The sequence below is a fragment of the Sebastes umbrosus genome, chromosome 5 (assembly GCF_015220745.1).
Source record: "Sebastes umbrosus isolate fSebUmb1 chromosome 5, fSebUmb1.pri, whole genome shotgun sequence".
NCBI classification, from domain to species: Eukaryota; Metazoa; Chordata; class Actinopteri; order Perciformes; family Sebastidae; genus Sebastes; species Sebastes umbrosus.
In genome coordinates this window covers 37,976,627-38,003,267 of record NC_051273.1, presented here as the reverse complement: position 1 = coordinate 38,003,267, position 26,641 = coordinate 37,976,627, and the positions used below count along the sequence as shown (strand labels likewise).

The 26,641-nt window shown below is 42.2% G+C and overlaps 1 protein-coding gene across 8 annotated transcripts in view; it reads left to right on the top strand.

Annotated features, from left to right (window-relative positions):
* LOC119488874 (LIM domain containing preferred translocation partner in lipoma) overlaps positions 1-26,641 on the top strand; it is a 234,748-nt gene that overhangs the window by 185,507 nt on the left and 22,600 nt on the right. For all 8 annotated transcript variants that reach the window (XM_037770845.1, XM_037770844.1, XM_037770850.1 and 5 more), the window contains one exon: positions 4,749-4,918. In XM_037770845.1, coding sequence (XP_037626773.1) covers positions 4,749-4,918 — 170 coding nt within the window. The remainder of the gene's footprint in view (positions 1-4,748; positions 4,919-26,641) is intronic.

Here is a 26,641-nt window from a genome sequence, read left to right as displayed (position 1 = left end):
ATGTCTGTAAAGGGGAGACTTGTGGGTACCCATAGAACCCCTATTCACTGATCTGGAGGTCAGAGGTCAAGGGACCCCTTTGGAAATGGCCATGACAGTTTATCCTCACCAAATTTAGCCCAAGTTTGCAATGTTATTAACCTCCTTGGCAACAAGCTAGAATGACCTGGTTGGTACCGATGGAATCCTTAGGTTTTTCTAGTTTTGAGTTTTGTACGATACCAGTATCTTTACTCTAGCTCTAAAGCTGAGCCTGGTACAACCTCAGGAAGATCGATGCATTAATGCATTAAAGAAACTAGTGGTGTTAAAACGAATTTGCGTTAACGTGTTATTATCGCATTAACTTTGACAGCCCTAATAAAATATGATTCTGAAAACATCTGAGGAGAGAAATAGACATTACAGTAACAGAATATTGATTCATATTTGATCAGCGCTGCCTAGTTTGACGGTTTTGATCGGAGTTCACGAGTGATTGACAGCTGCTCAGAGACGGCAAGGCTCCAGCTCGGCTCTGATTGGTTGTTTTCCTGAAATCTTGCAGATGCCTTTAGGAGCACCAGAGGAAATGATTTTTTTCAGATTACCTGTCTCACGCATTACTGTCAGGATATAGTGACCGTTTTACAAAAATAACTTTTTTTAATCATATTTGCTCCAACTCTATCCACCGCTGCTTTAATGTGTCCCCTAATAAACGACGGATCCCATTATAATAGAGGCACAAATATCAGCGTTTCAGTAAGGATTTTTCCAAACCTTACTTGAAAAATTGCGGATCTAGTCATTCGTTAAGCAACTTTTCTCCACAGAGGTAGCTGGCAATAGGATAATGAGTTATCTGAGATTAGAATACCATTAGAGGGGCCTCGCAGTCAAGCAGATATTTGATCTCAACAACACACGACTTCCAAAAGTTGTGCTGATACCTGAGACAGATTCTGCTTTACACTCCGTTTGAATTACTTGATATGAAAACAGCGAGTTGGAACTGTGAAAATGCAAGCATCAGATACTCTATCTCCCCCGGTTAGTGTCTCGCCTCTGTCTGTAACACGCTTGAACCGCTCTGTTCAGAACATACAGGGTGTCAATCATCGCCCCAAATCAGCCTTTTAGATGAAGCAAAAAAAATGAAAAGGAACAAAAATGATCCATACAACTGAACTTGAATTAATTAAATATACTGTATCGTACTTCCTCTGAGAGATTGCATCTGTCCTCAGATGTGTAAAAAATAAAGCATTCTCAGATATCTTTTTAAACCCTATTATTGTAAGATACCAGTAATTAAATTGACAGTGTTATTAATTGGGTTGAAGATAAGTTGCATTGAGTCGAGGACATCTTAAACTCAATTAAAGATATCTCCAACTCAATTAAAGATATCCAAATGCCATGTCCCGCAATATGCAATCAGGCTCTTTCTGGCGCAATAATATCAGTTCACTTGTGCCCCTTTTACAAAGACTTAGTTGTACTTCTAAAGTTTTCGTTTTTATCATTTAAAGCCTGATTTTTTTTTTTTTAAATAGATGTCGCCCATGTCACACTTTGGTGATGTGCATGGTTGCTTTAATGTGGCATAATTATAGTATTTAATCCTTCCTTATCCCGTGTTTGAAATAGAAATGAAGATTAGGCCCTTCTGACATCAGGAAATTAAGCATTTAAAGGGATAGCGCCACATTTTTGAAACAAGGTAGTTTGAGTGGAGGCATGGGCAGCAGCTCAGCCTGTGGATCCTGTGGATCCTGTGGGTCCTGTGGGTCCTGTGGGTCCTCCTATTGAGCCGGCAGCCTGTTGGACAGAAATGAACAGCAATAAATGGAGACAGATAGCAGAAACATCTTTAACTGATTATAAATGTAGTTCCTCAACAACTGATTAATCAGCAGAAAGTTAAAGGAACAGTGTGTAATATTTGGGGGGATCTAATTAGCAGAAATAATATTCATAATTATGGTTTCATTAGTGTATAATAACCTGAAACTAAGAATTGTCGTGTTTAAGTTAGCTTAGAATGAGTCCTTCATATCTACATAGAGAGCAGGTCCTCTTCACGGAGTCCTCCATGTTGCTCCTCCATGTTTGTACAGTAGTCCAGAACAGAACCTTCCAGAGGTTGTAGCGGGCTCAGTATTAAAGCTAGACTGAAGATACTGGTATATGACACTAGAAAAAATAAGGAATCCATTGGTACCATGTCATACTAGCCCCTCGCCAAATACGCGTACCAATGGATCCCTTAGGTTTTCTGGTATGCTAAACTTTGGTAAGGAAAGACTGGCATGGCCATTTTCGAAGGGGTCCCTTGACCTCTGACCTCCAGATATGTGAATGTAAATGGGTTCTATGGGTACCCACAAGTCTCCCCTTTACAGACATGCCCACTTTATGATAATCACATTCAGTTTGGGGCAAGTGATAGTCAAGTCAGCACACTGACACACTGACAGCTGTTGTTGCCTGTTGGGCTGCAGTTTGACATGTTATGATTGGAGCATATTGTTTTATGTTAAATGCAGTACATGTGAGGGTTTCTGGACAATATCTGTCATTGTTTTGTGTTGTTAATTGATTTCCAATAATAAATATATACATACATTTCCATAAAGCAGCATATTTGTCCACTCCCATGTTAATAAGAGGATTAAATACTTGACAAATCTCCCTTTAAGGTACATTTAGAACAGATACAAAATGTGGGATTAATTGCACAACATATTTAGTCGATTGACGGCTCTAGTTTTTATGTTACCTGAAGGCCACCGTAGTTCTCTGACACGCTTGTGAAACTACGGTAATGTGAGCCGCAGAGTGCAAAACCGTGGTACCGCCAGCCGCCGTCTGACCTCCTTAAGTAATGTTATTATGGCAAAGATGGCCAAACAGGATTACCATGGTTTTGCACTTTGCAGCTCACATTACCACAGTCTTGGAAAGGGAGAAGTGAGCAGAGGGGTACTCAGTTGGTTGCAATCTGCAACCACAGCACTAGATGTCGCCAAATCCTACACACTGTACCAGAAATGATGTTGGTAATAAATCAGGCCCTAACTTATTTATCAAACAAAAATGCTAAACATGAACTGTTTCCTTATTCCAAAATGTTACGACTTGCTGCTTTTCTCTTCTCATTATTTAATCAGAAGTTGAACACATTTGGGTTTTGGACTGTTGATCAGACAAAACTAGCAATTTGAAGATGTCACCTTGGGCTTCCAGAACCTGTGATCAACATTTTCTACAATTTTTAAACATGTTCTAGATGAAAAGGTTAATCATTGAAGTGAAAAAATAAGATCTGGAATAGACTTGCAAACTTGGGGATAATTAAACAACCTATCAGTTTTAGGAGTAGTCCACACGTACACAGGTTATTTTCTAAACAGCGTTTTTCTTCTGTCGTTCTCAAGAAGAATCCTGACCACACAATTACAGTTTTAAAAAAATCGGTTGAGTAGAAAAACGCAAAAACAGTATTGAAGCGCTGTCAAGGCCAGTGGGACACACCACACACACACACACACACACACACTGGGGACGGGTCTGTGTCGTAGGAGTGTTGCATTGGATAAGTAAGATAGCAGTGACCTTTGTAGTGCATTCTGATGCCTCCATTCCTCAATATACAGTAGCAGAAGAGTATCTTTACATTTGTTTAAACATGTAAAGAGTCCTGTTATCAGGTTATTTGGCCACGTCCACCGTTCATGGATGTATTTATGCCGCTGTTGCACGGCATGACGCCTCATTAGTGACGCCTCACAAAAGACATAGCGGCTCACACTCTGACATTACAAGCCAAAAACTCTGTTTTTTCTGTCTACACTTTAACTCTGAAAACGGAGTTTCTGAGAATCTTCACTCTGGACAGAATACCCAGCCATGATCCTCAGCCACTATGGACAAAAGGCCAGTCAGAGGTGTGAATCAGAGCTGCAGCAAATTCTGAATGTTTAGGTGTTGCAGTTCTGAATCAAACGCCATAGTTGCCAAATTAATCCAAAATAGACCGTGAATTTTATTAATTAATTTATTTGTTTAGCCGTTAGCGGCACACCTAATATCATTTTAAGCTCTGTGATTGGATGTTTCTTACTTAGATACACCTTAAGAGTCATAGTTAACTTCTCTCCTCATGTTTTTATGCACACAGGCTTGTACCTTTTGATGACTGATGATTCAAACAGGAGAGTTTAATGTTAAACTGAGTTGTAGATGTGCTCCGACTCTGAGTCACCTAACTTTGTCTATATGGAGAAAGGAATGGGACTTTTTCTTTATGGAAATACTCATTATTTGCAGCCCTACTTGACTCTCCTCTTAGACCTCTGTATATCATGAAACTAAACAAAATAGTTCCAGGATAATAGATATGTGATATTTGCCCTTCCACATAATTTCAAGAAGTGTGTTACAAATATGCAGTATATCTCTTGGTAAAGTCAGCTTCTTTTGACCTGGTCCGGTTTAACATGTTGTATCACTGTTCTGAGAGATTCTCTGCACAGACTGTAGGATGCTTCCTATCAGCTCAAGCTGTTTATTATGATCAGAGCATCTGTCAGTGGATGGAACGAGAGTCCGCTTTGAAGCTCTCGAGCGTAAAAATATACATGATTGGATCATTTGTTTTGATCCTGATAGTGTTTCCACTGTTTTGGTTTCCTGACTAATGTTATCCAACCTTAAAAATCGGTTGATTTATACTGAATCGGTTCTCCTCTCCCTCTCCCCAGGGCGCTGTGCCAGCTGTGGAGAGAACGTAGTAGGTGAAGGCACCGGCTGCACCGCCATGGACCAGGTCTTCCATGTCGACTGCTTCGTCTGCATGACCTGCAGCACCAAGCTGCGTGGCAAGCCTTTCTACGCTGTGGAGAAGAAGGCGTACTGTGAGCCTTGCTATATTGTGAGTAACTTTTTCTTTCTGCCTCACCACCTAGTTTAGGCTCACTCTGGTTGTTTATGTGTCCATGTTTCAAGTGTGCACATTATGATATCAGGGGTGGGCACATCGGTAGCCTTGTTCCTGGAATGTTCATATATTTACTTCAGACAACCACATTTCGTTTCATCAAAGCCCAGCGAGCTCCCACCTCTCACCACACACATCTTCATTTCCTCTTTTTCTTTGGCTTTGTTTTGCTTTTGGTCACTCAATGAAACTGTATTTCATGGTGTCTTCCCCTGAAAGGGATTTCTTGCAGTTACACAACTTTTAATGACCGATACTGTTGAAGAACATAGACATGAGGAGAAAGTGTAAATAATGTAACTGACAAGATTCCTCTTGTTAAGTGTTCAGTGTCTTGAACTTCTTTGAATGTGTTAGCAGCAGAGGTGGAATCAAGTCATTGTTATACAAGTCACAAGTAAGTCTCCAGTCATTGCACAAGTAAAGACTGACAAGTCCCAAGTCAAGTCCCAAGTCAAGATAGGCTAGTCCCAGGTCAAGTCCCAAGTCAAGACTGACAAGTCCCAAGACAGGCTAGTCCCAAGTCAAGTCCCAAGTCAAAACAGGCTAGTCCCAAGTCAAGACTGATAAGTCCCAAGTCAAGTCCAAAGTCCAGACTGACAAGTCCCAAGTCAAGACCCAAGTCAAAACAGGCTAGTCCCAAGTCAAGACTGATAAGTCCCAAGTCAAGTCCAAAGTCCAGACTGACAAGTCCTAAATCATGTCCCTAGTCAAGATAGGCTAGTCCCAGGACAAGTCCCAAGTCAAGACTGACAAGTCCCAAGACAGGCTAGTCTCAAGTCAAGTCCAAAGTCAAGACTGACAAGTCCCAAGTCAAGACTGAAAAGTTCCAAGTCAAGTCCCAAGTCGAGACAGGTTAGGCCCAAGTCAAGTCCAAAGTCAAGACAGGCTAGTCCCAAGTCAAGACTGATAAGTCCCAAGTCAAGTCCAAAGTCCAGACTGACAAGTCCCAAGACCGGCTAGTCCCAAGTCAAGTCCCAAGTCAAAACAGGCTAGTCCCAAGTCAAGACTGATAAGTCCCAAGTCAAGTCCAAAGTCAAGACTGACAAGTCCCAAGTCAAGACCCAAGTCAAAACAGGCTAGTCCCAAGTCAAGACTGATAAGTCCCAAGTCAAGTCCAAAGTCAAGACTGACAAGTCCCAAGTCAAGACCCAAGTCAAAACAGGCTATTCCCAAGTCAAGACTGATAAGTCCCAAGTCAAGTCCAAAGTCCAGACTGACATGTCCTAAGTCATGTCCCTAGTCAGGATAGGCTAGTCCCAGGTCAAGTCCCAAGTCAAGACTGACAAGTCCCAAGACAGGCTAGTCCCAAGTCAAGTCCCAAGTCAAAACAGGCTAGTCCCAAGTCAAGACTGATAAGTCCCAAGTCAAGTCCAAAGTCAAGACTGACAAGTCCCAAGTCAAGACTGAAAAGTTCCAAGTTAAGTCCCAAGTCAAGACAGGTTAGGCTCAAGTCAAGTCCCAAGTCAAGACAGGCTAGTCCCAAGTCAAATCCAAAGTGAAGACTGACAAGTCCCAAGTCAAATCCAAAGTGAAGACTGACAAGTCCCAAGTCAAGACTGAAAAGTTCCAAGTCAAGTCCCAAGTCAAATCCAAAGTGAAGACTGACAAGTCCCAAGTCAAATCCAAAGTGAAGACTGACAAGTCCCAAGTCAAGACTGAAAAGTTCCAAGTCAAGTCCCAAGTCAAGAGTCCCAAGTCAAAACTGAAAATTCCCAAGTTAAGTCCCAAGTCAAGACAGGCAAGTCCCAAGTCAAGATTCCCAAGTCCTAAGTCAAGTCCCAAGTCAAGACTGACAAGTTCCAAATCAAGTCCCAAGACAGGCTAGTCCAAAGTCAAGTCCCAAATCAAGTCAGGCTATTCCCAAGTCAAGTCCCAAATCAAGTCAGGCTATTCCCAAGTCAAGTCCCAAATCAAGACAGGCTAGTCTCAAGTCAAATCCAAAGTCAAGACTGACAAGTCAGAAGTCAAGAGTCCCAAGTCAAAACTGACAAGTCCCAAGTTAAGTCCCAAGTCAAGACAGGCAAGTCCCACGTCAAGAGTCCTAAGTCAAGTCCCAAGTCAAGACTGACAAGTTCCAAATCAAGTCCCAAGTCAAGACAGGCTAGTCCCAAGTCAAGTCCCAAATCAAGACAGGCTATCCTCAAGTCAAATCCAAAGTCAAGACTGACAAGTCCCAAGTCAAGAGTCCCAAGTCAAAACTAACAAGTCCCAAGTTAAGTCCCAAGTCAAGACAGGCAAGTCCCAAGTCAAAAGTCCCAAGTCAAAACTAACAAGTCCCAAGTTAAGTCCCATGTCAAGACAGGCAAGTCCCAAGTCAAGACTGACAAGTTTCAAATCAAGTCCCAAGTCAAGACAGGCTAGTCCCAAGTCAAGTCCCAATCAAGACAAGTCCTAAATTATTCATAATACGCTGTTCACCAAATGTAATGCCATTTGCGTCTCCGTCTGTGTTTTTCGTTTTTTGTTGACCAAAGCATTGTTTTGGTTTGAAAAAGAAATTATCTTTGGTATAATTTTTTTCCAACTGGTGCTCAGGATTGTAATGTTAGTTCTTCATGTTTCTCTCCTGCAACTTAAAGTAGCAGTAGGCAGAATGTTTTTGACATCATTGGGCAAAAATTCCACAATAACCTTTCAGCATATTGTAACTCAAGTGTTCTGAGAGAAAACTAGACTTCTGCTCCTCCTCATGTCTCTGTTTTCAGGCTTTAGGAAATTTAGCTCGTGACGGGAGACTTTGACCAATCACAGGTAATTTCAGGGAGAGAGCGTTCCTATTGGCTGTGCTCCGGTCATGTGACCGGAACTTGGCGTTCCTTCATCTGCACTACAAGATGATTCTGATGATTCTGATGATCTTGTTTTCTGAAGGTAGTGGAGTGAATATTGGATTTAAACATGACTCTAAATGAATGCTAATGCTGCTCTGTGTCTGCTGAGTGTATAAAAAGGCAACATTTTATGTTAGCCACATCAACTTTATAAGATGATAATGTGTCAGTGTGGTGCTTATAACTTGTTATGCTGCCCCCAAGTGGCCAAAATCAATGAATGCAGGGTTAAGCTGCTTGCCGCCTTTTGTTGAAAGTGACATCAGAGTCAAATGTTAATAGCAGCTATGAGATGAATTAACCTTTGTCTTGGCTACCCACTACTTCACTTTGTCTTGCCCAGGACAACCTGATATATTATTAATGTTTCCCTTCTAAATAATGATATCAGAGATGCATTCATTGTCTTTTTATAATAAAGGATTTACAGATATATCTTCCTTTGTGAATTAGATGATGGCTAAATTGTTTCCACATGCACATCACTCAGTGAGCTGATGTATAACTATCTGGAGTTCCAGCTGATAAGCAGTCAGATATGGTTTAAATGCACTTGAGTTATTAAATGAGTGTTAAAATCATGTTACTACATGGTATTAATTATCTTTGTGGATTACATAACACAGAAGATTCTGTCTCTTATGTTTCCTCATTTTTACTTTTCTAAATCAGTCTTCTGATCAAAAGTTGACCAGACTGATGAAATGACTGACAGTGAGATATCCCAGAAGGAGTCTTAATTTATTCCTTCTTTCAAAACTGTGACCTTTTTTTCTTGTCCCTATGAGCAACACACATGAAAGTATTTCCTTGCACAATATTGTCAGGAAAGACACGTCATCTTGCAAAACCGCAAGGAAATTGTTTTGCAGAAGTGTTTCCCTCATTCAGTTTCATTAGAATATGGTTCAGTTTGGTCAGTGGCTGGATATGACGGGTCGAGGTTTTTTATTGTCAGCAATATCAGGGGTAAGTTTGTAGGTCATTCCTGGAAGCTGAGACGGGAAGTAGCTGTGCAATGCAACTAAGCCCTGACAATGGAAATTTTGGGTAATAGCTTTTAACTTTCACTTTTGTTTTCATTAACAATCCAGACAGATTTAGAGTTTAAAAACTTGAATGAAGCTGAGCGTCTCCAGATACAAATGTAGCCAGTAAGGGGGAATAAAATAATTAAAGGCAACTCCTCCAATTTTACACATGAAAGTCTGTTTACAGGTGTCAGTGGTAGTGCTACTGCATAATGTGAACAAAGTTGTATAAAGACTTTAGTGTCTCCAGAGGGAGCCATGTAAAGTCTGATAAATGTCCTCGAGTGATGACACTTGAGTTACCGTGGGTTAGGGCTGAAGACTACAAATTTAAAAATGAAATAGAAAATCTGGGGGTATGGAGTTAGAAAGAAGTGAGTTTACCAGACCTCTGTAGCCCGCTCCTCATATCTACTTGAGGCCTGGTGGTAGAGTTGCAATTGTGGGCAACTCCTTTATCGTTTGTTTCCCTACAAATGTCCAGCAACACTAATCAATTTCCGCTACATGCATACAGTCTTTTCAAAATAAACTTCTGTTTTCACAGGAAACTTCTTCCTCAGGTCTAGGCAATAAAACTACTTAGTTAGGTCTTAGGAAAAGATTGACTTGGTTAGGATTAGGCATCAACACTAGTAAATTAGGTTTAGGCAACAAAACTACTTAGTTAGGTTTAAGAAATATTGACTTGGTTAGGCTTAGGCAACAAAACTACTTAGCTAGGATTAGGGAACAAAACTACTTGGTTAGACTTAGGAAAATATCGACTTGGTTAAGATTAGGCAACAAAAGTACTTAGTTAGGTTTATGCAACCAAACTACTTAGTTGGGTTTAGGAAAAGATCGTGGGTTGGTTTAAAATATCTTCGTAAGTGGCGTAACTTAAGTATATAAGTTACGTTAAAAAATAAATCAACTTTGACTTGTGGTTTCACACAGGACATGAACAGATGAACAGTCATCTGGGTGGAAGTCCGGTATTTTTACACCCACCCATCCACCCCGACCTCCTCCCTATGCGGCATTTGCTGGTTGACAATAATGTGTATTACAAACGAATTGATTTCGTGGGATATGCACGAATAACAGTGCATTACTTTTCGTAGGTATAGCTGCGAACAGTGAATGAGACCATCCTGAATAGAAAAGACGACATCCCTGCTTCTGCTCCATCGATTTTGATCCCTTTTTTGTAACAATGCACTACTATAACAATGTTATTAGTGAAATGCTAAACAAGAAGAGCACTCTTTGGAAATCTTGACTTTTATTTCCTTAATATCTTTGTTCCATTCCTGAAGCTTTTGTACGTTTCTTTCCACAGACCCCCTGCGACAGATAGGCACAACCAAAACAAATGTTATCAGATTTGCCTACAAAACACAAACGTTCCACCTTTTTGTAGATAAGACACTTTTAAAAGAGAGATGATTGGCCTTGTACAACTACCAAATGTAGCTCGCTAGTTATTGAGAAGGTTAAGGCTTTGTTTTGGGTGGATGAGAGATGAAGCATGTTGATGATGGGCAGCAACACTAGTTGGAATGATGATAATAGTCCTAAAGAAATCAATTCAAATACACACTGATATTGTTGATTTTTCTGACACAGCACATTAACGCATACGCAATATTTTCCCTCACATCACTTGCAGGAAATGGCTTGATATGCACTTTACCAGTAAAGTGTGGAAGTTGAGCTACATGACGTTTAAACCAGTGGCAGGCCATCTCTTAAATCATCTCTTTTCAGAGGCACTCACTGTGATTGTAGTTGTCTCGTCTGGAAGTTCTCCAACTCTGATACATGCGCTAAAGAGGAACGGGATAATTTAAGAACTTTATTTATGCATTTCATCAGCATAAATGTTCTTCTGGCACAAGATCAAAAGGATGGGGGAAATCTGAATTTCTTAATGAAAGTAATTTCTTCTTCTTTTATTCCCATCCTCAGGGTCATATGCCTCTGTACGATTAGAGAATGAATGTGAGAGTTGAGTCTCTGAAGAGAAATGTCACATCCCAGAGAGAAAGAGGAAAACTTCAAGTTAGCCTCCAAGTCAGTCAGTCTAGGAATCTCTCAGAGCAAACGAACAGTAGTGATACACTGTGAATTTGTCTTTCCACTGTAGGTTCCCATTCTGTTCTCAACCTGCGTATGGCAACCAGCAGCATCTTAAACCCTTATTAAAGGGATAGTTTGGGTGTTTTGAAGTGGGCTTGTATGAGGTAGATGACAGTCAGCACGCCCCCAGTTTGGAGAAGCAGACAGGAGTTACCGCACGGGAACAAAGCAATGTACTGCTGTGGACGGGGGCAGCACAAACACATATTTTTAGCCACCTAAAAGAAAGGCTCACCTAAAAAGATCAATATCAGTTTACGCTATATTTAGAATATTTTCGCAAGTTTACCTTGCCGTGAGACAGCTATACAGTCTATGATTCTGATGGGGAACCGAAGCCGTCATCTATGCCCTCACTAAAGCAACCATACTCCATTGTAAAAAACAGTAATTTGACCTCACAGAACACAGGAGTTGCTGGTCTACCGCTGCCTCGATCGATTAGTTTGTTTGTGTTACTTTGTGACTTTGCTTAATTCAGATTCACCAAAGTCAAACAATAGCACAAACAAACTAGCCAATTAAGGCAGCACTAGCCCAGAGACGCCTGTGTTCTGTGAGATCAAATTACTGTTTTTTTCAATGGAGTCTGGTGGCTTTGGCGAGAACATAGATGGATATAACAGCTTCAATTCCCCGTCGGAAAGGACTGGTCAAGGTAAACTGGCAAAAATATTCTAAATGTAGCGTACACTTAAACTTATATTGATTTCTTAGGTGAGCCTTTCTTTTAGGTGGCTAAAACACAGTATGTTTTGCTGCTGGCTCCGTCCATAGCAGTACATTGTTTTGCTTCTGTGCAGTAACTCCTGTCTGTTGTTCCAAATGGGGTGTGCCGACCGTCATCTACTGTAGGTAATACATAGACTATGGATAAGTACCTCATCCAACCCCACTTCAAAACACCCAAACTATCCCTTGAAGTCTCTGTTTTCCATCTTCCAACTGAACTTGAATTGTAAAATTGGTGAAGTTGCCCCTAAAATTCAGATTGTATGTATTAAATTACAAAATAACTAGAACACTTAACTAACTTTTTGACTAATTCAGTGTTAATGTGTACATGTTTTCTAATGTGGGAGAAAAATGTATTTGCTGATACAGAATAAGAAAATAACTACATTTAACTCATTTATTTTAACAGAATAATAGATAAATAGATAATAGATGCAAGGTAGTTTTCTCAAACTGACTGAAAATAGATTTTTAGTGAAACGATTATACTTATAAATATACTCATCTGACGGAGTATATTTTCATCCCATATGTCATATACTGTAAGTATGAAATTGATTTTTTTAACAGCCTCTGGTAGAGTATTACATTTGTTGTAGAATATCTTGCAGGTATAACAGGTGCCTGAGGAAACTCACTGTCTGTAGAATCAGTATAGTAGTATGCAAAAATCTATTAATCCCTTTGCCAGGAATTGCAGTAATACATTTTGCACGCCACGCTGATTGCCATCCAATAAAGTTTTCTGCCATGTATCAAAGTAGGCGATCAGCAGCCCCCTTATCTGGGCTCCAACTTTACATATTCTGTGGAACAATACCGGTGTTTGTATTAGTGAGATCCATCTCTTCCGCTGGGTGATTTGCCTCGTTCAAACTGTTTGTCTAGATATCGTTAATTCCTTTTAGTAATGTGCAGGAGCTCACCCACATCTGTTATCATCGCCTGTCTACTTCCTGATTTTATAACCTGCTATCTCTCTGTCTCACCAACCTCAGTCACACCACTTGCAGGGCAGTAATCAGCCTTTGTCCTTGGCACCTCCACAGCCTGCCTCCACGGAGGACTTATCGCTGCTTATTTGAATACACAACCGTGTTGATAAACTCCACCGACGTCCAATTAATGTCTCGTTTTGCATGGAGTGCTTCGTAATCGCGTTAATGTGACAACATCGGGTCGCCATTGGCTTTTTTTTTTTTCCTTGTCTGATGTGTCTCAGCCTGAGGTGTCCCACAGCTTCCCCCATTCCATGTTTGCACACATGGTAAGACTTAAAGTATGAGTCTGTGTGTGTGTGCAAACACCACCCAGCGAGCCGTCCATCATTGTTACCCAGAGACAGCAGCTTTGAGTTTTAGTGCCACGAAGTGTTTTCCAAGAAAGCTCTCATGTGAAACATTTTCCAGCGCATTCAAAGTACTGCTGCTGCTGACTGTACGGTGTTTCTTTTCTGCAAACTGTAACAAATTAATCACAGGTTACCTGGGAATGCAGAAACAGGAGAGGACCCCATTGGGGCCGGACAATGTAAGAACAGTATTTTCCATGACAGTCAGGCATGTTAGATTGGTCTCTCGTAATTGGAGATCCAATAACGATGACATTTAAAGTATGTGTTCATGTGCTGACTCAAAACCTGAAGACCTGGCCAAAATAAACCTTTGTAGATAGCCACAGATTCCCAACTTCATGTTCAGGCCCTTTTTTCCGGGAAAATCCAACGGATGTGACGTCATGCACGCTCGCAAGTGCCTTTAAGCTTTGTTTATGCTGGCACGAGACACCGTGGCGTGGGCCTCCGTTGATGGCGCCCACATTACGAGCATGCTCAGCGTGTTGTTCATTGCAAAAAATGCTCTGAAACACCAGGGGGCATAGAAACAAAATATTCTGTGGATAAGCAAGAAGTCAAGAATGATACCGGAAAGGAAAGTAGGCTACCTGGCAGTAGTAGTAAACACTGAACACCGACGTACATACCGGCAAACATCGCATTTGTGTACTGTAATTATTACTGTCTAACTAACTAGCTCGGCCAGTCTTCCCTTGAAGGCATCCACGTTGAAATGAGAGCTGCAGCGTGCACAGTCCATGCGACAACTTGCGGAGCCTTCATGCACCACACGAAAGCTGTGATGACGTAATTTTCTGGTGCGCTCACGTCGAGCCGGCTTCAGTACGAGCATAAACCTAGCTTCACTCTCTTCAGCTCCGCTACAGGGCTAACAGTGTGTAGCCATAGCTAGGGTTTGGTTAGAGTCCGCTAACGCCAACAAACGACCAGCCCCCACCACAACTCAGACTCCAACATAAACTTCACAGAAGCACAAAAAAAACTAAGTTCTATCTAGTGAAGCCCAAAACAGCAATGTGATCGACGTCGGGGGGAAACTAGGATCAACATCGGCCGGGCCTTCCATTCATGAAGGGACCTTAGTTTGGTTTTGGTTATCAGAACAGTCCATTGGAAGGCAAAATTCCTATTGGACAGGTAAGCTAGCATTACTGCCAAGCATGTGAAATATATAGTTGTAACGCTTTCTGCACCTTTTCATATAAGTAGCGCCCTGTGTTCGTAAACGTAATTCCCAGGTTGGCTCTAATTAAACCCTTATGCCTGTTGTTGTTTTATTTTAATAATCCATCCATTATTTCCTCCCTATTTCTTATATGTGACTTTACTGTGTTTATGTTTATACCTTACAAAAATCACAGAACAACTATGTCCCCAACAATTAACTCAATTTATTAACTAAAAGGGAATGATAATATCAAAAATATATAGAATAAAAAAGGTTCACAATACTCTCAATAATAGTAAACCATGAAAATAGCACTTTGACCTTTCGCAGAAATAAACCAGTCAGTATTCACACAATTCAATCTCCTATGTTCCTTTAACCTTCCAGGGTCACTAGCATATATTTTACCCTTTAATGTACTTGGTCTAGCCAAAAATACCATAAAACAATACCAAAGAATAAGAAATTAAGTGATGACTTATGGTTCCTATTACTTGACCAAAAATAACCTGGTGGGCCCACACACACACACACACTCACACAAGCCGGCAAACAGAAAAGCATCATTAATGAAAACAACCCCCATTGCAGGCCTGGTTGATGCTTGGGAACGTAGTGGCCAAAAACAGTTGAGACCATTTCGCTCTAACCGAGCCAAAAAAATAAAAGCTGGGTACTCACGGTAGCGTAGCAGAGTTTGTGTCACAGAGTCCTAATGTTGCACCTCCAAGCGTGGTGCAAAAAGCGGGCTGGCTGATAGCCAACCGTGGCAGGCCGACGGGTGAAATCTTCTTTCTCCCTCATTGCCAGAGGAGCGACCAGGCTTTATCCTGGTCACCTGGAGCCTCATGTATAAAAGACTGTACAGTTTTCACACTGGAAGATGGCGTACTCCCAAAATTGGAAAATTACTTAAGCACAGAAATTTCCACATGTATAAAGCCGTGCGTACGCCTGTTCCTGCGCACCTTTCCTTTATACATCACAATTAACGTGAAATTGAGCGCAGCTGCACGTGCCACTTGGTCCGCCTCTCCTCCCATTAATAACTATGCAAATGACTATAAACACGTGCCATGCTGTCACCTATTGTCCAAATAACGATGGCACTTCACGCTGGAAAAATAGAAGAATTTCACCGAGTGTGAAATTAAAGTACTTGTTACTGAAGTGGAATCTAGAAAACATATTTTATTTGATGGTCTTTCTTCGGGAATCAGTTATAAACGCAACGCATCTCCACAGCAGCGGATCCGTGCGTTCCCGAAGGCGCACGGATCCGCTGCGCCCCGGGCATCGACTGCTGAGGGGCGCCGGTCTTGCCGCATCCTCACTAACGCTGTGCTGTCAGTCACGTTCAGTCTTGTGTGTGTTGCCTCACTGTTTTGACCGATGCCCGCTTGCGTCATAGTGCGAGCACAAGCGCGAGTGTGAGCAACAGGATTCTATGTAAGAATCAGAAATTGCTTGTTAACAAACAAGCAATTTCTGATTCTTACATAGAATCCCTTCAAGGTGCACAAAGTTGAAGGTTTGAGGCCTTTTTACCTTCTAGAAGAACGCAGTCTCAGTGCAAGCCTGCTGACAGCAGAGATACGAGGTATATAATACATTTAAGAAGAGTGCTCCACTTTAGAGGGAAGTGCTGTAATTTGCCAGGCCAAGAGCACATTCAGTGTACCAGCATTTGCTTGAACACACCAGCCAGAGACAGCGTCATGTGTTCTGATTACGTCCAGGTATGTGGTGAGTGTAGTGCTCTGTTGGTGTACGGTCTAAGACCTGCTCTATATATAAAGCGTCTTGAGATAACTTCTGTTGTGATTTGACGCTATACAAAAATAAATTGAATTGAATTGAATTGTGGATTTGCTGTATTTTCACTTGGACTAGTTTCTCTGGGGAAGTCGTGTCTGTGGTTGTTAGGAAGCCCACATCACTGTGTAATAAGTTTGCCTGTCTATTGCATTACAAGTATGGTTTGCTTTGTTCTGATAGGAACTGACTTCACCTCACCTGAGGGACGTCATCAGAGCTGCCCTGTTAATGAGATGGCAGCGTGAGGTTTAGTTTCAGTTTAGTTTCAGTTTTGTTTGTTGTAGATGATATTCAGACTACAGTGTTTTTCCTCTCCCGACTTTCGGCTATCATGTATACAACCTTTTTCATGCATCTGCGCCGGCATTTTCCATCCGGTCCATTCTCATGAATATGATATCTTAGGAACACCTTGAGGGAATTTCCTCAAGTTTGGCACAAACGTCGACTTGGACGAAAAGATGAACTGTGTATATTTTGGTGGTCAAAGGTCAAGGTCACTGTGACCTCACAAGACAGGGTTTTGGCCATAACTCAAGAATTAATATGCTAATTAGGACAATTAGGATTTTACACAAAAATTGAATAGGATCAAATGATGAAGTGATGACATTTTGGACAGACAGGGATGTAAACTTTAACTTGACTGGTTGGCGGAGGCATACAATCGCAATAGAACTCCCTTTGTTTGTATCATTGTTATAGACCACAGTTTATATAAATCAACAGAACTGGAGAATCTGTTTCCATATTCTTTAATCAGGACAACCACCTGATTCCCTGAGACCCCTTCTGCTTCATAGTGGTTGTAATGACAGACATGACATGAAACTAAACCCCATGTTTGATGCTATTTATGGTCTGCATGTTTTCAGTTTTACTTAATCAACATATTAACATTCTCTATTTACCTCTCCATATAGTCATTGCCATTGTTAGTGGCGGATGCCGCCATTCCTGCGCTGGATTCATACAGGGATTCACAGAAAACAATGATTCATGTAATCCAGTTTTTTCTCATTGATGTCAGGCTTGAGAAGCAGCCACGGTGAGCTGTTGGGTGAAGAGCTGCAGGCGACACACACCTTCAACGACTTACAACGTGTGCAGCATGAAATCCGATCATGATTGCAATTATTATTGAATGATTAAAACAACGGGAGTTTGTTTGGCTGTAAACAGATACACCAGTTGCTCTTCTGTTGTATTTCTGACAAAGTAGCTGCTCAACAAGTGTTTCTTATAGTATTAAAGGGTAACTTCGGTATTTTATCCATATACTCTGGCTCAAATAAATACGGGCGGCCATCAAATTCAAAGACCTCGTCCACATTGTGGAAATCATCTCAATATTCAGCCATGACATCGAAAACATTAACACTAAGGTACGCTGTCTGTACTGCTACACAACAAACTCTGCCCGGCTGGCTCTCGCGTTTCCACCATGGATGTATTCCACTATTCCACCGTTGTCTTCCGGCAACACGTCACCTCGCCAGACTTCACAACCAAACTTCTCCTTGAGCTAGACTCTTTCCATAATGTCAGACACTTATAATAACAATCAGAGCCTGTCTAAAACAAGCACTTTTAGTGGACGTAAATGACGGTGCCAGCTTGCCCCAATAGCACCATATTGCAGCGCTCTCCCTCAATACTGGACCAATTTCAGAAATTGTTGTCCCTATTAGTCAGTTAGACACAAAAACATGGAAAATAGGGTCAAGTTTGAAAAATACTAAAGTTACCCTTTAAATTGAACTTGTTCTACCACCAGTAACCAGGACTGAAATCTCAAGGATCATATTTAACGGGTCCATTCATGGAAGCTCATTTTTTAGAGAGAGAGAGTCCACATCTATTTGAAATTATACTGTTAGAAATGAGTAATTTTCTGTCTCTTTTCACTTTAGGACGTCTGCTTTTTAACCACGAGAGCATATTAGTTAACAGAGTTGAGAGCAACAAGGACTCTTCTGTATCTGATAGCTCAGCTGGTCTTTGAAGAAGTGGTCACTGGGGTTAATTGCTTACACAGGGTACCGTGCCTACTGTTCTTAAGTCCATTCTATGTCGTCCATATCTGCCTTGTTGTTGGTAGTCCTTGCAAATTTCTGCGGCATTCCTACAGCCAGCTTTTTGACTTTAAAACGGCTCCTTAGCTGCCCTTTGCTTCAGGTTCTATTCTGGTAAACAGATCCATTCAATTTGCTTAACTGACACCAGTGAATGGTAAAAAGGTTGCAGACAATGCTCAGTTCCCTGTTTGAGGCAGAATCACATCCTCACTTTTCTTGTTTATACTACCACTTCCCATGAATATAGATCATCCAAAGTGCAGCCGGTTTAAGTGTACTGTAATGAGTCTGATGTAAGTAACACAAGGTCACCCCAGGAGCGGAGCTTCGTATTGAAAGGGTGGTAATAAAAAGATAGGGATTTGCCCACACAAAAACCTTAATCTATTTCTGCCTCTTTTGACAAAATTTCAGAGACCACCAAGGTCATGGACGCCAAGTTGCTTGAATGTAATTACGTTCATTATCTGGTGTTGTACTATGGCTCTGTTATTTAAAATAGATGGGCTTTGGTCTCATTGACTACGCTCTCCGAAAGATTTTCCATTCTGCTATTGTAAAGGAAGAAGTGCACGCAGCAGCCCTGACCTGCCAGTCACCAGGAAACGCTCATGATTGACTGATGAGCTTTTACCCTCCGTGTCTGTTTGTCTTGGAAAGTGGTGATGTCAGCCTTGCTGCTCACCCATTCATGTTGCCTTTTTTATGGTTTAACTATTGGGCTGCTTGTTTTTTGTGTAATTAATTTTCACACGCAGACCCACTTTTTCAGCACAAACTCTTAATATGAATATCTATCATCAGCAAGGACTCTCTCTGGAAGAAAGGACCTTCTCTGTTGGACTCAATATACCAATCGACTGTGGTGAATTTTCACACAAATACCATGCAGAATAAAACAAATTATCTAATCAACAAATGCTGATCCAATTAAGCAACTATACTGTAAATCTGTATTGTATGTTTAAAGTAATGCTGTCAATCAATTAAAATATTTAATCCAGATTAATCGCATGATTGTCCATAATTAATCATGATTTATCGTAAATTAATTGCACACTTTTTATCTGTTCAAAATGAACCTTAAAGGGAGATTTGTCAAGTATTTAATACTCTTATCAACATGGGCGTGGACAAATATGCTGCTTTTTGCAAATGTATGTATATATTTATTATTGGAAATCAATTAACAACACAAAACAATCACAGATATTGTCCAGAAACCCTCACAGGTACTGCATTTAGCATAAAAACAATGTTCAAATCATAACATGGCAAACTGCAGCCCAACAGGCAACAACAGCTGTCAGTGTGCTGACTTGACTATGACTTGCCCCAAACTGCAAGTGATTATCATAAAGTGGGCATGTCTGTAAAGGGGAGACTCGTGGGTACCCATAGAACCCATTTACATTCACTGATCTGGAGGTCAGAGGTCAAGGGACCCCTTTGAAAATGGCCTTACCAGTTTTTCCTCGCCAAAATTTGGTATAAGTTTGGAGTGTTATTTAACCTCCTTTACGAGCACAAGCTAGTATGACATGGTTGGTACTAATGGATTCATCAGGTTTTTCTAGTTTTATATGATACCAGTATCTTCCTCAGGCTTTAAAACTGAGCCGCTACAACCTCAAAATTGCAAGTTGCTTTAATAATGCTTTAAAGAAACTAGTGGCGTTAAAATGAATATGCGTTAATGCGTTAATCCCGTTAACTTTGACAGCCCTATAATTTTAATTTCCAAAACAAGCAAATTAGGACACTTTGTAGAAAAAAATATTCCACATGTCCAAGCTTTTGTTAAAAGCATACTGTTTGGAATTCCTTTCTTTTTCTGACCACAAGCATTTTACTTTTTCACTTCACATTTCACTTTTCACATTTCACTTCCACTAAGTGTGTAAGAGAAGCCTGAGAAAAAGAAATGCATGATGTTTTTCAATGTTGTATTAATATTGGTGTAATATCTTGGACCTGTTTTCCAGTGTATATAAACAAACTACGCCTCCCCACAGAGACTTGGCACTTCCCTGTCATGTACAATCAGCTTTGATGATGGGAACAGTCCTAGCCAAAAAACTGATTTTCAAAGACTAGAAAACAGCAAACCCACCTTGTTTCCAAAGACAGTTACAAGAATTGATTTCTTTCATGCATTTTGGTAAATTTGGGTAAACTTGAACTGTCAGTTTATGCAGGAAAGATCCTGGGCACCTCTTATCCAATATGTTTAGATGATGAAAATGGGTTGACATTTCACTTTTTGATACCTGCTTTGTACTCCGTAGCATTGAACAGATAACCTTTTTTGTCACTATAAATGAAGGACACTATGCTTTATAAATGTAAAATGTATTTCATGCAGGGTGGTACCTCGTCAGTTGCCAGGAGGTTCTGTATGTGAAATGATTGTGGAAATTCTGATTTTAATTAAAAAATGTATCAACATATTTGTATTTAGGTGGAAAGTAACCATTTAAATAGAATTGGTGTGATTCTGAGCACAGAAAGCACAGTACGCATCTCCACCAACGTGAGTTAATTGTAATATCCTTAAAAATGCTTTAAATTGTTAGCCGAGAGAGGATTATTACTAATGGACAAACAGTAGAAATGATTAGCTATCAAGGTTGAAATAGTTAGCTGAAAATAAAGGTGCTCTATTCGATACCCAGAGCATTAATAGAGCAGCAAACAACTATTGTCTATGTAAAGATATAGAGGAGTAATGTCTACCTGAGCAGAGAATGAAGTCTCTCTCCCTCTGTGTGTTGGAATTAGCTGCTCTGGATGTGTTTACTGAATTGTACAAGCGAGTTCGAACGCACCATACAATACAATGTGCATAGCAAAGGGAAGTCTCCGAGGGTGGCACAGCACCCAGACGCGACAGGCATGGTGCCAGCTGTATCGGGCCTCCTGGTAATGGATGTCCTCCACAGCACATCATACCAGACTACTCTCCCACCTAACAATGGGATATCCCCAAGAACTCCCCTACAGCCCCTGCTGTCATTGAGAGAGGGGGTATACGATCCAATCACAGTCCTCTCTCATCCAGTCACAGTGATGTTTAACAGTACAACACAGAAAAAGAAAGTTTGTAATGTTACTTCCCTGACAGTAATACAGATCTAATTAGAAATGACTACACGCCACCCACACACCTGTCACTTCTCTGTGATGGATATCCAGGTAGTTAGATCCAGCAGCCAGCGTGGTGAGTTCAGGGCACCCATATGCTCAGCGTTGTGGTGCTGCGGCTCTGCATGTCTGCGAGCGGCTGCACAGCTGCTGCTCACGCTGGGAGAGCTGCCACGCGAACGCCAAGCGGCGACGGCAGGTACACCCCCACCCTGGCTTCACTCGCCGTCTGAGGCGCGAACGCGGAGCGGCTTGGCTTTCTGCTGACTTCGTCATCAAATATTCATGGCTGTCTGCATTAGCTCGCAGAGTTCTAATTGAGTTCTGTATATTCAGACGTGATTAACTCGGTCTAATTCCTCAAAGGAGTGAGCCAATTAGATAGCACTTGCATGAATAGGATTTCACATCTTAGTACAGCTCCAGACTTGCCAAGACAATTATGTGTGTGTATAATTCCGCCGTACTGTGGGTGTGAGCCCACTAAACTCAAGCAGGTCATTATTTCTTATTACTGATCCACACTAAAGGAAATGCAGCCGTCCTATCCATTACGAGCAAGCAAATGAAAAGCATGAGTGTTGTTATTAGAATACACTGTTTGGACAAGAGAGGGGAGAGTGATTCCAAACACCGGGCCCTCTAAACCTTCCTCATGTTTTTTGTCTAAGCACATTTCCTCCCCCCGAGGAGCGAGCAGGAGAAAAATATCCGTGACCCAGTGCTGACCCACCACAATGTCACTCTAACTCATGGCATGAGAGAACTACTGCCGGGTCTTTGTCAGTTTCTCTCTGTAACCAGAGCAGGAGACATTGCCCAAAGTCCAGAGGGGTCACATTCTGCTGCGGAGCTGAATTTAAGGCAGAGAGGCAGACGGGCAGGGCGGCCACTTTGCCTGAGCCGGAGAGAGACATCGTCGCCCCCACTGCCACCTTTTATTCTTAAAAAAGGGCCTGAGCAAGGCATGATCTGTGTGTCGGCCCTGTCTCTTCACATTGGCTGTAGCCTGATATCATCACTTAACTAAAACAAGAAATGTGCTCGAACAAATACACAGCTGAGCGTAACAGAATGGATGAATATTTAAATCTCATTCCACGCATGCAGTTTTTGTTACTTTTTCAAAAGTTCTGTTCTGAAGTGGAAGAAGTGAAACCTGCAGAGGCGGAGCAGCCGCCGGTGAAAAGGATCTCAGGGCGGAGATATAACATAAATGTAAAAAATCAGGATGGGAGGCTCTGACAGGATGCCGTCCCATTCCTGCACGCGCTGGTCATCCATGACCCGGTGTGAATTTATCACACAGACAGGCCGAGCCGAGCTGAGCTGAGCTGAGCAGGGCAGACCTGCACTCAAGAGGAAGCGGGGCCGTTCCAGGTCAGAGACACCGAAAACCTCGCCCCGACTGACTGGCGTGTACACAGATGAGTGTCACAAACGCTCCGTCGGTGAATTATGCAGCTGATAGTTTCAAGGTCGCTGATCCTCGGAGTTACCAAACCATTAGGGGAATCGCTTTCCGTTGCCGTGACATGCTTGCTCGCACCCACACGTAAACACACACCTCAGTCATCTGCATCCAGGCGGCGGGGAAGATCTGAGTGGGCGATTTACATAACACGCTTATAAATGACAGGGTTTTGTAAAGGAGTCAAGTCATGTTAATACATCTTTATATGCTCACACTGTGGTGCTGATGCTTCCACACCGTACAGACAAATGGACGGGATGCTAGGAAGCGACGGTCACTGGAAAGCAATCGCTGAACGTCAGGGGCTGGGGATGGGATCATGTCAGGGGACCGTAGGGAGGGAAATGGCGGGGGGTTGCTCACTTGTTAACCTACGCAGGATGAGGTGGGAGAGATGATCATGATCACTGAGCCCGACCTGCTGAAAGGAAACAGCACACACACAGTTACACACACACACACCTCACCAACTCTGCGGCCTGAGCAGAGCACAGATCAGGGGAGGGTGGTGCACCCACACGCTCCCACGCAGATTTCTGGCATTTTCTGCAGGCCAAGACCTCCGTGATTTGGCCAAGAATGTGGAAAATACGTTTTTTTTTTTCCTTCTTTAACCCTAACCACAATATTCCTTTCTCAAAAGTTTTTTCAACTGACTCCAGATATCTCCCAAAACCTCCTAATTACTGTTAACTAGGGCTGTCAGTCAAACATTTAAACGTGATCAATCGCATGATTGTCCATAGTTAATCGTGATTAATCGCAAATTTATTAATGAATCAAAAGTGGTTCAAGGAAGGAGAACCGGTGAACCGGCGACAGGGTCAGACCCGAGGCTCATTGATGCATGGGGAGTGAAGGTTGGCCCGTGTTGTCTGATCCAATAGAAGAGCTACTGGAGCTCAAACTGCTGAAAGAGTTAATGCTGGTTCTGATAGAAATGTGTCAGAACACACAGTGAGGAGCAGTTTGTTGAGTATGGGAACCGGTCAGGGTGCCCGTGCTAACCTGTGTCCACCGCCAAAAGCGTTTACAATGGGCAAGCGAGCATCAGAACTGGACCACAGATGGATGGCAATGAGTTGGAGGTGTTGACTCGGCCTCCAAATTCTCCAGATCTCGATCCAATAGAGAATCTGCGGGATGTTCTGGACAAACAAGTCCGATCCACAGAGGCCCCCCTCGCAACTTCCAGGACTTTAAGGGTCTGCTACTGACGGCTTGGTGCCAGATACCACAGCAGACCTTCAGAGGTCTAGTGGAGTCCATGCCTCCACGGGTCAGACCTTCAGAGGTCTAGTGGAGTCCATGCCTCTGCGGGTCAGACCTCCAGAGGTCTAGTGGAGTCCATGCCTCCACGGGTCAGACCTTCAGAGGTCTAGTGGAGTCCATGCCTCCGCGGATCAGACCTTCAGAGGTCTAGTGGAGTCCATGCCTCCGCGGGTCAGACCTTCAGAGGTCTAGTGGAGTCCATGCCTCCGCGGGTCAGACCTTCAGAGGTCTAGTGGAGTCCATGCCTCCGCGGGTCAGACCTTCAGAGGTCTAGTGGAGTCCATGCCTCCGCGGGTCAGACCTTCAGAGGTCTAGTGGAGTCCATGCCTCCGTGGGTCAGACCTTCAGAGGTCTAGTGGAGTCCATGCCTCCACGGGTCAGGGCTGTTTTTAGCAGCAAGGTGGTCATAATGTTATGGCTGATCAGTGTACATACATGGAATTTGACTCCGGTTTTATGCAACTCTCTCATTGTTCTTACACACAATAGAAATAACAGCTAGGAACAACAATGACAACAAAATAAGAATACAATAATGGAAATTTAAATAAAGTGTCTCTATGAAAGTCAAGTGTTCTGGAAGTTGTACACAATGCAAATTGTGCAAAGAAATAAATACTGGATGGATATACATGGACTGGAAGATTATGTACAGTATGTTCATGTGAAGATGTCTATATACTGTACGTACAGTGAGTAGGATTTATATTGGCAGTGACAGATGATATGTACATATTATAATATGTACATAAAGTGACAGATATTATTTACATATTACAAAAAATGTTTATTAAAGATTGTAAATTATAATCAAGAAAATGTGCAAAAATATGAATTGAAGACTGTAAATTAAAATCGAAAAAGTTTGCATTAAAGACTGTAAATTAAAATCGAAAAAATGTGTATTAAAGATTGTAAATTATAATCTAACAAATGTGCATTGAAAACCTTAAATTATAATCTAAAAATGTGCCTTAAAGACTGTAAATTATAATCTAAACAATGTGCATTAAGGGCCGTAAATAATAAACAAAAAAAATTGCATTAAAGACTGTAAATTATAATCTAAACCTCCTAATTACTGTGAATGTAATATTTTTTTCAATGACTTTAAAAAATATTTCTGACAGAAATACTTGTTTTGGAACTGTGTCCACAATTATGATTCACACAGCAGCATCAGTGTCTGTAAACACTGACATACGGGCAGTTTGGCCAAATCTGCGTTTTAAATTTGAATGAACTGAAGGTGGTGCCAAGTCAGCTGTGAGCGAGGTAACTCAGCTGCTTCCTCGTGAAAGCACTTCAGATAATACCATATGAGAGCCACACAAATATACTGTAAACTGAAGACTGTTGAGAGCTTTCTAGTCCTGACCATTGTATTCATAGTATGATGTGGAGTAATTCAGCTGTAGTATGCAGAGTCATAAGGGAGTGGTGCATTAAATGGGGATGGTTTTGTAAATAAATACATGGACGCTGGTCAGACATCTCTGGTGTATTTCAGGCATCTAAAGAAGGTTAAGTGGGGTCCTCTTGACGATCAGCGAGCAGCATGTGTCGCTTTAAAAGATGGAATGTTTAGCGTTTTTATAGCATGGACAAAATAACGGACACCTTTAAATCGAATGCAATCAATTTCCTATGTGCACCTATGTGCATTTGTTTTGTTTTCTGCAACTACTTTTTAATCACTCACTCATCTTCAACCGCTTATCCGGGGTCGGGTCGCGGGGGCAACAGCTCAAGCAGGGGACCCCAAACTTCCCTTTCCCGGGCCACATTAACCAGCTCTGACTGGAGGATCCCGAGGCGTTCCCAGGCCAGTGTGGAGATATAATCTCTCCACCTAGTCCAGGGTCTTCCCCGTGGTCTCCTCCCAGCTGGTCGTGCCTGGAACACCTCCCTAGGGAGGCGCCCGCTACTTTCAACGCAATGACCCAGCCCTCTTGACCATAGGTGAGAGTAGGAACGAAGATTGACCGGTAGATCGAGAGTTTTGCCTTCCGGTTCAGCTCTCTTTTCTTCACAACGGTGCAGTAAAGCGAATGCAATAACGCCCCCCCGCTGCTCCGATTCTCCGGCCAATCTCACGTTCCACAGTCCCCTCACACGCGAACAAGACCCCGAGGTACTTGAAATCCTTCACTTGGGGTAATGACTCATTCCTTACCCGGAGTAGGCAATCCATCGGTTTCCTGCTGAGAACCATGGCCTCAGATTTAGAGGTGCTGGTTCTCATCCCAGCCGCTTCACACTTGGCTGTGAACCGATCCAGTGAGTCCTTGAGGTCGCAGACCGATGATGCCAACAGGACCACATCATCTGCAAAAACCTCCTCCCCCTGACTACGCCTCGATATCCTGTCCGTGAATATCACGAACAGGATTGGTGACAAAAAGCAGCCCTGGCGGAGGCCAACCCCCACCGGAAACGAGTCTGACTTACTGCCGAGAACCCGAACACAGCTCTCGCTTTGGGCGTACAGAGATTGGATGGCCCTGAGAAGTGACCCCCTCACCCCATACTCCCGCAGTATCCCCCACAGTATCTCCCAGGGGACCCGGTCATACGCCTACTCCAAGTCCACAAAACACATGTAGACTGGATAGGCATACT